This window comes from Limulus polyphemus, unplaced genomic scaffold, assembly GCF_000517525.1.
Source record: "Limulus polyphemus unplaced genomic scaffold, Limulus_polyphemus-2.1.2 Scaffold952, whole genome shotgun sequence".
Taxonomy (NCBI): domain Eukaryota; kingdom Metazoa; phylum Arthropoda; class Merostomata; order Xiphosura; family Limulidae; genus Limulus; species Limulus polyphemus.
Genome location: NW_013666562.1, coordinates 98160 through 112628, shown reverse-complemented (window position 1 = coordinate 112628; position 14469 = coordinate 98160). Strand labels below are relative to the sequence as shown.

At 30.1% G+C, this 14469-nt stretch overlaps 1 protein-coding gene across 1 annotated transcript in view; it reads right to left on the bottom strand.

Moving 5' to 3' along the window:
* Positions 1–14469, bottom strand: part of LOC106461404 (sorting nexin lst-4-like) — an 87576-nt gene that overhangs the window by 39312 nt on the left and 33795 nt on the right. The window contains exons 5-6 of the mRNA XM_022388354.1: positions 6729–6854; positions 3049–3174 (exon numbers count right to left, since the gene is read on the bottom strand). Of these exons, the coding sequence (XP_022244062.1) occupies positions 3049–3174; positions 6729–6854 (252 nt within the window). The remainder of the gene's footprint in view (positions 1–3048; positions 3175–6728; positions 6855–14469) is intronic.

Sequence of the window (14469 nt, the reverse complement as noted above, 5' to 3'; positions counted from 1 at the left end):
TCTCCTTCTTATCTCTCTCTCTCTCTCTATATATATATATATATATATATAGTACAGTAATGGAAACATTAAAATCTAACATTTCATTCTGAGTTATTAAGGTGTACAAAAAATCTAGATGTAAGGACAGATTAACTACCAACTGATTATAACTGATGCATTCGACTGGATTCCCTACAAGTAAACATCCTGGATGATGCAGTTTGTTATATGCATTAGAAAAGAAACAAATTATGATGATAAACTATACTGCTTTAAAACAAATGTACATCTTCAGTGGTACAATATCTTTCTTTGGGGGTCTCTTGTTTTGTTCTTAGCTTTCAGACATCTAAGCACACAATTTTAACAGCTAAGGGTAAGAAAACAAAAACAACTTCTCCTCACCTTTAATATTACAACTATACAAACAACAAAGTCCAAAACAAAAATACCATGCATAATATCAGACAAATAAGAAAACCTGGGTACAAACTATATCACAGAAGAGTAACGAATAGGGCTCAAGTAACATTATGGATAGATCAGCTATCACATTTTATCTCGATTCACAAATCTCCATTCAAAAGGAAGGTAAAAAAATAAATTAAGCTTAATGACCTGCTCGAAAGTTCTTAAAGTATTTAGTACATATTGTAAGATGTTGCTGAAATTTTGAAATAATCTCAGAGAAGCAATATTTATTGAAATTTTGAAAAACTATTACAAGGAAAAACATTTTGAAACTTAGGTTAATTACACAATCTTGTTTTGAAATAAACCACATGTAAAGGTTTCCTTTTGTAAGTATAGCATGTGTGTTCTAAAGTATGTGGGAATTTTATATCATTATTTGGGTAGTGTATGTTCTTTATATGATTAATATTCAAGGTGGTTGGAGTTTAAACAACAACTTTTTCTGAAATTTTGTGAGAAAATTAGATTTTTTCCTTGTTTAATAATGCTAATTTTTAACCTATATATTTTAGTTAAACTCACATTTTACAAAACAATTATTTTCACACAATTCTCATTCTCAAATTGACAATAAAATACAAATAACTTACTGTACAGGGTAAAAGACAAAAACCCAATGGGACTGTAAACACTTCATGGATATGAATATTGGCCATATGTCTAACCACCACACCACCAATATCCAAACGTTTATTAAATGTCTAAGTATGTTAATTAATATAGGGTGCATACAGAACTTTAAAATTAAATTCCTTGACTTTTCCTAAGCTTTCCCTCATCATTCACATTATACAAGTAAAGAAAAAAACTTTTCAAAAATAGAAGTAAATGTAGTGATGGCTAATATCAGTCTTTCCGAAACAATGCAAACAAGATAGTAGGAATGACATTTGCCTTATCTCTACTGGCAGGTCAAAGTGTGTATGTCATTCAAATTCTAATTAAACTACTTTATTATCATAGTATGTGAATAAAATTGGCATCAAAATACAATTAATAAATCAAATTTTAATATAAATTTTATAAGGAAATATTTAAAAAAATCCTCAATCTCCTCTACTATAAGAATTGTGGCATTTGCTCTCTAGGTCTTCCCTCTTCTCTAATTTATTTACCACCCCTCCTAGATATATGGAATTTAATGCAGTTACTCAAGCAAAGGATAATTTTTTTAGCCTTCAATCCTATTTGGTTATGCAGCCATAAACTAGAAAATCAGACCCACTTGCCATGCCCACTTATAACATCCTCTTTTTCACAAACTGACAATAGTTCTTTGTAACATTTAATATTACATTATTTATAACCAATTGCAAGCCAAAGTTTTAATCTATCAAATGACATATTCTGTTGTTTTCTGTACAGAGAATTGTCTATTTTGCTTCCATACCAAACTTTATTCCCACAGGATATACATTAATAAGCTTAGCTGAATTTTTAATGGCTCTTATTGCACAGTCAGAAAGCCATAAAAATGATTACAGTTACAGGACATTAACTGGTTTTTATGTTTTATTATTCTGTGTTCTTAAGTGCATTATTTAATTTTAAAAAATCATTTTGTGTAGTAGTAGTACCATTAGTATAAAAAGGTGAGTCAAGTTTCATCAACAGTCAACAGCAAAAAGATGATGCCCCAGGTTAAGTACTATATTTTTTGTTTTTCATGCATATTCTTTATTTGTTATTATAAAAGTAATTAAAATGTAAAAATGAGAAATTTATTAGGTTTGATTAAGTAAGATAAAGAAAACAAAATACATACAAACTTTTCATGAGATATGCTTATACCTAGCTCGTGCATTGCATAATTCGATATGATAACGTTAGCTAAGCATTCTCCGAGTGATATACACGACTTGTGTGGTGGGATTATTAGTTAGACATAGTTCAAAGGGCAACAAAACAAATAAATTCAAGAGGAAACAATAATACACTGTTATGACATTTAAGCTATTCAGGACAAACAAACAGTTTCCTATTAAAATGTGAAGTCATTCTAGAAAGAAAAAAAGGGTAATTTAGATATATTTCTTACTTTTTCAGTGGTGGTTATGAGGTTGGTCAAATTGACTGACCCCGTATACAGTTAGGGTAGAGAAATGAACAGATAAAATATGAAGTTTTAGTGGAGAAAAACGTTTAAAATTTATTGGAAAGTAATAGTGTAAATATAACTGTGATTAACATTGTTCTTATAAGGAATTATTAACCTCAGTATATGCACCTACACTTGTGTGTCTGAGAAGTATTATTTCTATGATGGTGGTAGCCTGGGATTCAATCCTAGGCCTTTTTGATGGATGTCTGGGGGCAAGGAAACAATGTGAACTTACAAAGATCTACAAGGAATTAAAATGAAGTTGTAAAAAGTGTTCTGTGAGAAATAATAGAGAGATGCAAAGAACCATCACAAAATTATAGATATGGAACAAAACTGTCATTTAAAAAAAGTTCAAAAATAAGGAATGTTGAAATTTCTTCCTGCAGGAAAATAATCTTAACTAATATAAAGATTAAGAGTGTGTTAGTCATTACGTTTGCAAGTGATAAGAAATTTTATAAAAACATGAAAGTATTACATATACATACTGATGGTGTGATCTGGTAAGCGATAAAGCTTTTTAGACCTTTAAGTTTGGTTTCTTTTTTTGGAGATGTAACAGAACAGGTATAAATGTTAGATGAAGGGGTCCACATTATTTCTCCATCTACATCCTGCAAATATACAGAACATCTTCTAGTTCATATTTGATACTCAGAGTAAATGTAATAATTTATTACAGCTATTAAAAACTCAAACAAGCATGTGTTTCTTAATAAAGAAAAAAAGATGAATTTATTGCTATGAATTTTAGTAAATCATTTTGTTATCCAGTGTATTAACACTGCACATAAAATGTCTACTACTATTTCAATTTGCAATTGTTCGCAAAGGTATGTTTTCATACACTTTTTTTTTAGTATACTGATATACAAAATAATGAATATGAATTATTACATTAGTCTTATCATATGCTTACTGTAATAAAAACCAAGCTTGGGTCGGTTTTGTTAGTGAATGGGAAAATGAGATCTTTGTTTTACAAAATATCTATTTGATATACATAGCATTTTCTAGACAAAGTGGTTGCCCTAACCACACTAGTTTCTATGTATGTATGTACTTTCCAGATTTATATACTAGATATATTTGTAGAAAAGTTTCAACTATAGGAAAATAATCTAAAGTAATATAAAAATTATCCAAATTAATTAATATATTTGTAAGTGAACAGATGTACAGAAACATAAATCTACGTATACAGATTCTAATAATACAAAGGTTCACTATTTCTACAGTACAAATGCAGTCTTTGTAAATGTAAAACAAGCTTTTCATGTGTATGTGACTGAAATTGACTGGATATGCAACATCTGCTTTAGTTTAGCTTGAATAAATGTACTGCATCCATTCTACATCTGCTTTAGATTAGCTATAATAAATGTAATGCATCCATTCTACATCTGCTTTAGTTTAGCTATAATAAATGTACTGCATTCATTCTACATCTGCTTTAGTTTAGCTATAATAAATGTACTGCATTCATTCTACATCTGCTTTAGTTTAGCTATAATAAATGTACTGCATCCATTCTACATCTGCTTTAGTTCAGCTTAAATAAATGTACTGCATCCATTCTACATCTGCTTTAGTTTAGCTATAATAAATGTACTGCATCCATTCTACATCTGCTTTAGTTAGCTTAAATAAATGTACTGCATTCATTCTACATCTGCTTTAGTTTAGCTATAATAAATGTACTGCATCCATTCTACATCTGCTTTACCTATCTGCAATTTGTATAGTTTTTAGCTGCTAATTTACTGTATACAAATTAACATTTGTATGCTATTGAAAGCTATTTAAGTAAGATACATATACTTCTGTGTGTGTTACACTAACTTCCTTCTAATATCTCCATATTATGTTTTATGGTTTTCATTTGATCATAATTTACTTTAATTCTCTTGCTACTGGGAAGGTCAAAGTATGCATGTCATGACTTTTTAGAGAGTTACATTCAAAATTTAATTATGCTAATTTATTATTACTTATTTCATATGTGAATAAACTTGGCATCCAAACACAGTTAATAAATCAAATTTTGATTTTATATAGGTTTTTACATTCTTAATTTTATAAGGAAATATTTTAAAATATCCTCAATCTCCCCTAGTGTAAGAATTCTAACATTTGATCTATAGGTCTTTGGCCATGACAAACAACTTTCATAACATACTCATGTATTACATTTTAAAATGAGGTGTTTTGATGTATCTTCAGGAAAAGGTGAAATGAGACAGGTCTCCAAGGTCAAGATATCTTTGAAACCACAAAGAAACAGGAGTAAAAACATGGAGAAGTGTGACAGACAATATATAGATTGTTTTTTCTGAAGGAGATTGGAGACTTCCTGATCCAGAACTTGTGAGTGACTGGATTGGAAGAAAGAGGAAGAGACATTAAGACCAGACTGAAGGATCTGAACCCAAGGATCACAGCACCAATGACTGCATAGATGACCCAATGATTTAAGGCAAACACTCTCCAACAATTGAGATGAGAGTTAGCCAGAACAAAAGAGTCACTGAGTGGGTTGAGAAGACACACCTTGCTTATGTCTATGTTTGGGAACATAGCAGGGTGAAAAGGAACAAGTAGCATTCACTGATGTCAATTATAAGTAGATGAAGGAACAAGGCAGGAGGATAGACATTACCTGCTGATTGTTTGGAAAGGATAACGCACCACAACAAACAAAGGTGTCAAGAGAACATAGGAGCCACATCATTAAAGATACTATTAGTGAGACCCACAGTAAGGAAGACTGCAAGGAAAAAATGTAACCCTGACTAAAGAAATCAGGAAAATGAGAGTAGCGGATAAATAATAAATACTCTGAAAAAAGAAAGACTTAAAATGAGACAAATAATAGTGTGCAGGGCAGAAAATTGACAATAATTCAAAGTAGAAAACAATATAGAATTCTTACTCCTCAAAAAAAAACAGAACAATAAATCAAACTAAGGGTCAAGAGCTTGCGAAGTAAGAAAAGTAGAAGATGACCCCACAAAAAGGCTATTAACATTTAGAGTATATCTGAAATATGGTAACCACATCAGCCATGACCCCAAAAATTAGAATATGGAAAATATAAAGTTTACAGAACTGAATCGTCCAACATGACATTAGGACTATCAGGCATAAGAGAAATTAGTTTGAGATTTAAAATAAAACACTCCTGAGAAAAGCAAACAAACAGAAATTAGACCTTCAAAATCTTTCTCAGAATTGTGGTTAACTGAAAAATCTTTCCTGAACAAAAAAAAAGAAGAAAATGGCACAAATTATAATTCACAAGAACGTGAGAATTAATGCTTTGAATATGTTGAAGCTGTAAAAAATCTGATAATCTTGAATATGTTGAAGCTGTAGAAAATCTGATACTGTTAGAAAAATTTGAAGCAACAGTTAAGTGATGAAATCACAATTCATAGTGAGAAAAGTTAACAGTTAACAGAATGGAGAATTTTGGGAAAGTTCACATATGCTCTGAAATGTCAAGGATATTCAAAATTTTTTATACACATAATTGTTGACAGCATGAGAGCATCTAAACAAGATAAGGCTTCCATTATTTCAGAGGTAAGTCTAACCAATTTGAAGTTGCTATTTTGAAGTAGATCTACAATAATAGGACTGAAAGTGTGTAATTTAATACTATTAACCCATTAACTGCGGATGACAGAAATATCCGTTAGTCGCATAACTATAACTCTATGCAAATGATGGAAATTACCATTTTATTGTGATTGATGGCAACTCAGTTTTATCTGTGAGTCAGAAAATGGCAACTGAAATGCTCCTGCCACAGTTAATGGGTTAAAATCACTATACACCTGATACCAGAAATTATAATAAAGGCAATAAAATAAAAATGATCAAAACCTATCACGATTGGATGAAAAAAATCAAATTCATTTATCACACAATTTTTGCTATTTGGAAAAAACACAGTTGAATGCCTTAACTTACCAGTATTAGTTTCTACCAACATCATTACACCTAGTTGGTTTCTGAATATCAATATTTGCATAATAATGACTTGGACAAAATATTTCTTTTTTTCTCATACTCATGCTTTCAATATACGAATGACAGACCTTCAGACTTTTCAATTTTGATGATAGCGTGTAACAGATAGCTGCTTGGTTTGACATAAACTTACCAATATTTTGATAACAGAATCTGCTTGAATGTTTGTTTTAATGTGTCCTAAAATAAAAGATTCACCACCAGACTTCACAAAAGTGGAAAACCTAAACAAAGTACAAATGAGAATGGTAACAGCTTCCTAATAAATACAAAAAAGAATAATTTGGTAGATGTGAAATGGCATTAAACTGATAAACTTGTACATAGACAGTTATGTAACAGAAAAACATTTAATGACTGCAGATATATATCTCAATCATCAGTTTAATATCTAGCTTTCAAATAGACATACGTCAACCACAAGTCTTTAATCTTACTGAAAAAATGTCAGCTATCTATGGTATCATGACTACACAAGTTTGTTATAAGGACATTTCATTAGCAAGTTTAGTTTCAGTAAAATGAGTCCTAAGGTCTCCACATTCAAATTCTCAAAGCTTTTAAGTTAAACATATTTTATTCTAGAAAAATAAAACATACAAATAACAAGTTGGGTGCCTTTTACTTTTAATATTATTTAATTTCTGCTGTTACTTTGATTAACTTGTTGGTTTCAAATAAAAAAATATTTTTGTCATATTCAATCAGTTGTTTACACCTGGATTTGGGATTATTAAAATGTGTACGAACAGCTTTTTCTTTGGGGGGAGGACTCATGCTTATCTGTGACCTACAGGCACAACACCATTGCATATAAGCACATGAAAGATTGTCTACTGTTAAACTGCCCTCCGAGTCCCATAATCAAAGTGCAGTTATCTATGTAATGTATTATCTGGGCTCATACAATCTTTCTCTGAATAGGGACCTGTCTCTCCTATTTATAATAGGTTATAGAGATCACAGATAATATAATATATAACAGATTCAGACAGACATATGACAACTGTCCAACATTAAACTGACCTTTGGGTTCAATAATCAAAGTTTCATTACTTACAGTGATGAGCTTAGCTGAATTATTAATGGGTCGTATTGCATAGTTGGAAAGCCAAAAATGCTATGATAGTTATAGGACATTGTCTATTTTTTACATGTTATAATTATGTGTTCTTAGGTACAGTATTTAATTAAATAAAAAATTATTTAGTGTGGTAGTACCATTAGTATAACAATTAGGCTTAGGTTTCACTGACAGTCAACAGCAAAGAGAAAGAAGACCCTGGTAAATACTACATTTCTTATTAAGTAAGACAAAGAATAATAATAAAACTTCTTCACAAGTTATGCTCGCGAGCAGCTAATGAGTAGCTTGTATGTTAGGTAATTCGATAGGGTAACATGAGCTACATGTTCACCGAGTGAACTTGTGTGGCAGGAGTATTAGCTAAACATAGTTCAAAAGGTAATAAACAATAGAATTATGTATAGACAGATGTACACTGTTACAAGTTTGAAGCTATTTCATATAAACAATTGTGATTTCCTGTTACAATATGCTGTCATTCCAGAGAGAAAAAAGGGTAATTTAGAATTATTTCCCAATTTTTTTTATGGTGGTTACAAGGTCAGTCAAATCAACGAACCCTATATACAGTTATAGTGTAGAAAATAATAGATAAGATAAAGTTTTCTTAAAAAAAACATTTGATATTTAGGGAAATTTGAAATTTTCAGATGAAGAGAACTATTTTTAATTTTAATAAGAAGATCACTTTGCACTTAGAGCAGTCAACACTCTGACACTATATAATCATGGACAAAGTTCAAGTAAAAATACTTAATCAAAAATTCTGATTTTTTGTCTAAAAAAAACTTTTAATGTTTACAAAAAAAGCTTGTCAAATTTCATTTAGATACATTAAGTACTTTCAAAAACATAACATGTATACTACCATGGTTACAAGGTTGTGTAAAATACACAAGCCTATTGCGATACAATTAATTGCATCTTCTGTTTGCTTATAATGTTCTTCTATTATGTAAAAACTCAGATCAGACAAATGGTTGTTTGCTGATTTTTGTGCAAAAAACATATAAACAATTGTGATTTCCTGTTACAATATGCTGTCATTCCAGAGAGAAAAAAAGGGTAATTTAGAATTATTTCCCAATTTTTTTTATGGTGGTTACAAGGTCAGTCAAATCAACGAACCATGTATACAGTTATAGTGTAGAAAATAATAGACAAGATAAAGTTTAATATGTAATTTTAATAGCAATAGTCCTATAATCAAAGTGCAGTTATCCATGTAATGTATTATCTGGGCTCATACAATCTTTCTCTGAATAGGGACCTGTCTCTCCTATTTATAATAGGTTACAGAGATCATATTTTCATCTATGTTATGTAGAAGTAACAGACTACAAGGAAGGAACCACCAACCACCACTGAGTTACATTAATGAAGAATATTTCTCTCTATTACTTTGTCAAGGGATTTCCCAACTGATTCACAAACATTCTACAAGAGTGAAGCCTGAGAAAAAATTCTAGCTAGTCCATTCTTATATTTTCCTGTTCCAAATATACGGTGATGATAAATATGCATTTTGGGGATAAGCACGTTCATTCAACAAAAAGGAAATTAGATTCAAGTGCATCCAAGAAAAGCAATGGTTGCAGATGTTCCCTTACTTATAACACAGATTATTTGAGAAAAACATGTTAATTTTTCATTATTTAATATCTGTAGTGCATATTCGTATACAGAAGACATATTAATACTAGAAATAAACAACCTTATAATATCAAAATGTTTGCAACTGATTCATCAGGTGGAAAACGAAGTTTTATAATAAATATTAAAAACACTGTAATACCAAAACACGTTTTTAATAAGGATGTTTAGAAATTTCAACATCAGCATTAATATCTCAAAAAAAGAAAAAAAAAGAAAAGTTATTTCATAATATTCGAACTACAGAAAACAACATTAGCATTAAGCGAGTTTTCGTATTCAATCGGAAGTTTAGAAAGAACAGATTTGAATGGAAACAATATAATGGAATGTATGATAAAATATGCGGCATACACGTTTAATAAATGACATCATTAAGTTGTTGTTTGTTATTAAACACAGAGCTACACAAAGTTTCTCATTACATTCTGACCTGGTGGTCTACAACAAATCCCAATTACAAGACTTTTCCCTTTATATCCACTAATTCTAACCCAAACTGACTCAACCTCAGTGATATTTTTTTAATATGCTCCAACTCAACAGGATGCAATTCACTCCTCACATATAAAGCTTTTCTTCCCATTTTTTTTTTCAATACTCTATTTGTAGTAAATAATCTGTAGACAGGGATTTAAAAAAAATTCTCTCATCAAAATTGTTCATATCCAACCAAGTGTCAGTAATACTCATAATATAAAAATCATCAGTTTCCACAACTGCTTTGAATTCAATTTTATTCATAATACTCATACTTCATAGATTTTAAGTTATGTTTATGTTTTACGCCTGTTGTACATGTTTTCCTGTCAATTATATTTCTCATTTTACTGATATCATAGCCCTCACCTCTTTCTAGCCCTCTCAGACCTAGAGGTGATCCCATCACCACTCCGTCTATCTGGTCATAAAGATAACATTAAAAACAAAGTGATTGTCCTTGAGGGCCAATTTAAGAAGCTGTTCAAATTATTGATGGTTAGAGTTAAAGTGCAGAGCATTTTTGGTAGGGAATAACTGTTTAATTATTTTAATTGTTTCCTCAAGTGGTATTTAACATTAAATTTGTTGAGCTTAATGCAGGTACAAGATATTTAGTAAGTTTGTAGCATGGGAACAAAGAATTTATAGAATAGAGGGATCACCTCTAGATCCGACCCTTGCAAATATATTTCACTGTTATTACACTCTATCACATGATAATTTTTAACAAATAAAATAGAACCTACCAAAAAGTCACACACTATCTCAAAATATCCACTAGTTCTTATCATTACTTTCATTATCAAACAAAGTTTTAAACTCAAATATCAAATTGAAAAAAATAATCAAAATATATTACCCACAAATTAAGCTACGTTTAGTATTTACGTCAATATTTAGAATCAAATATAGGTTTAAAACCAAAGACACACTACCCATTCCTATGTACTTATGGGTCAAATATAAATACATTTGTGGTAGCAGTAAAGTTACCTATATTGGTAAAACTACACGTCACCTAAAACTAATTGCACATGAGCACATGGGAATTTCAGCAAGATGTAAGCTACATAATCCACCCAAGTCTTGTATCTGATTGCAGAGTGAGAATAACAACCATTCCATACTTTTAGAAAGCTTTAAGACCCTTGAATCCGGAACCACGTATTACGAACTCTTTATTAAAGAAAGCCTCTCCATTTTAAATGATCACTCAACACTTAATAATAACACCAACTCCTCCCTGTTGTCATTAATGTAATCAATTATGGATTCTCAGTGTTTTTATTTGATATTTACTATTATTTTGAAGATAGTGTTTATACTTATATTTAAGCCTTTCTCTATAATAGTTTCTTTTAACAATGTTATTACTTTGTTTGTTACCATTTAAATCTGTTCTTTCTAAACTTCTGATTGAATATGAAAACTTGATCAATGCTAATGTTGTTTTCTGTAGTTCGAATATTATGAACTAATTTTTTTTTAGATACTAATGCTGATGATGGAATTTAAGGGAATTCTGAAATGTCTGTATTAAAGATATTTTTGGTATTACCACGTTTTTGAATATTTATCACCAAAATGTTGTGTCTATTTAAAAAGACACTCAACGTTTCACTACACAGCTTCTTCAGGAGCATTCACTAAAACACAAAGTGAAACTGACTGTACAAAGCTTCAAAGGTAATTTACTTCTAGTATTAATATTGTTCATTTTTCACAAAAATTTCCTTAGAGCTTGTAAACTTGTGAATATTCACATAAATATACCTTAAAATGACAAAGATCTTTCCAAATACTTTCTATGTCATCCAAAGTTTATAATTTACATGCAAATCAAGCTAAGTAATACCAAATACAGAATAATACGAGGCGGAATCATAAAAAAGAAATAAACTTATATACTAAAAATCCTCTTTAGCTGCAAGTAAGTACTGAATATAGGAAGGGAACAACAAAAGATAGAAAACATTATAACACCAAACTTTAATTTTTTTGTGGGGGGGGGGGGAGGAGAGGGAAGCATAAATGAATTGAATTAATTAGAAGTGCCATTATTATGTAATATGAATTCAGTGGCGCCATCTATACGATAATTGTAGCTAGATCTCTTTACTCTCTAATGATTGGGTTTTCAGTTGAAATTAATCTTAAATACAATTCATAGCATCTACAGCAGCACTCAATATTAACTGATCAGGACAAGTGAGAACAAAAACTATTTTAAATTCCATGTTTACTACTTAATAGTAGATATATATATATTACATGAAAGACTGGTAAAAATTACAAAATAAAACAAACATTTTCAATGGTGTACATTTGTTTTTGTTAAGCCTTAAATTACCAACTTTTTATATCGTTAACTATTGATGGGGTCCACATATTTCATCATTTATGACAATTTTATATTTTTTGTTTGTTACAATGCTGAAGTATAAAATACTGACCAGACAAATTGAATAAAACTAGTTATTTTACATGTAGGATACTTAAGGAATCCAAGCAGTAATTAGTGGGTTTAACCCTCTTGCTACATGCAGGTCAAAGTGTTACATTCAAAATTTAATTACATTACTTTATTATTATTATTATTACATATGAATAAACCTTGCATCAAAATGTACTTAATAAATCAAGTTTTAATATTTAAGGAGATATGTAAAAAATGGCCAATCTCCCTTAGTATGAGAGTTGGGACGTTTGCTCTCTAGGTTTTCCCTCTTCTCTAATTCATTTACCCCCCCCCCCCAAAAAAAATGCAATATAATGTAAATTACTAATTACACTGTTGATATTACTAAGTAAAAGTTTAGTTTAAATAGAGTTTACGGAGTCACAAACTAGAAAGTTAGACCCACTTGCCATTCCAACCGGTCACATCCTTTCTTTCATAAATTTCCAATAGCTCTCTGTGACACTTAATACTACATTACTTATAAACAATATAAATTTTAATCTATCATATGATGTATTATATTATGTTGTTTTCTGTACAAAGTATTGTCTATTTTGCTTCTAGTTCAAACTTTATTTCCACAGGAAACACATTGGTAAGTTTGGCTGAATTTTTAACAGCTTTAATCGAATATTTAGAAAGCCAGAAAAATTATGATAGTTATAGAATATTGCCTGCTTGTTATGTGTTATTCTTCTGTATTCTTAGGTGCATTATTTAATTAAATAAAAAATTATTTGGTGTAGTAGTAGTAGTACCAGTCTAAAAAAGTAGAGTTAAGTTTCATCGACAGTTGACAGCAAAAAGATGACAACCCAGGCAATTACCACATTTTTTGTATTTCATGTGTATTCTTTAAGTATATAAAAGTATCCAAGATGCAAACATTAAAAACTAATTAAGTACGATTAGATTAGGTAACAATAGAAAAAAAAGAAAAAAAAAAGAATTATCCACAAGGTTGCTCCTGAGCAGTTCATGCGTTACATAATTCAATAAGGTAACATGAGCTGCACATTTGCCAAGTGACTTATAACTTGTGTGGTGGGATTATTATTAGTTAGACATGGTTCAATGGGAAATAAAACAATAAAATTAAGCATAAATACTTGTGCTTTCCTGTTACAATTTGCAGTCATTCCAGAAATGAAAAAGAGTAATTTAGATTTATTTCCTAATTTTTTATAGTGGTTACAAGGTCAGTCAAATCAACAGACCCACGTAGAGTTAGGGTAGAGCAAATACCATATAAAATGTAAAGTTTTACTTTTAAAAAAGTTTGGTATTTATTTAGGAAGTTTTAGAGATTATACAAATGAAATTAGAAAATTTTCAGATGAAGAAAAGTGTTTTTAATCTTAGCATGAAAATTACTTTGCACTCGAAGTAGTCAACACTGACTCCCTATATTCATGGACAAATATTTGGTAAAAATACCTCATTAAAAAATTATAATTCTTTGTCTACAAAAGACTTGTAATATTTCCTAAAACTTGAAGATACATAAAACATATTAAAAGGTATACTATGGAAACTCTGATGGTCATTTTGGGGTGACGAGCTCAGTGTACTCCACTGTGCCTGTAGCAAGAGTCATGGAATACGTAAGCAATTTGGTGCATAAATAGTTTTAGAAATGTACTTGAAGGTTAACGATCTATATCCCACTGACAATTCTAGGATGCATCCATTTGTCCATTATCCTATACACCATCCAGTAATGTAAACTATCAGCTTATAAGTGAAATTTCTTTTATGTTGACATATTTTAAATTAGATTAAACCATGCTTATCTATTTGTAATAATCAGATATTTATGCAAAAACTTAATTCACCATGATTGTAGAAAATGCATTCAAACTATTTCCATATGGGATAGGCACATTGCACCTATTTTGTAACAACTAAAGTAACCATGAGGTTACTTCACAAAAGTTTGCATACTATCAGACTACTTTTCTTCATCTCAAAATTGTCAAATTATATTTGCATAATCTCTCAAACCTCCTAAATAAATATCAAATGTTTTTTCTTCAAATTTTTGTTTAATATATTTTATCTATTACTTTCCTTACACTAACTGTACATGGTGTTGTTCAATTTGATTAACTAATCTAAATTACCCCCTTTTATTTTTATAGAATAACTGCAACTTGTAACAGCAATTGTTTATCCCAAATAGCTTAGAGG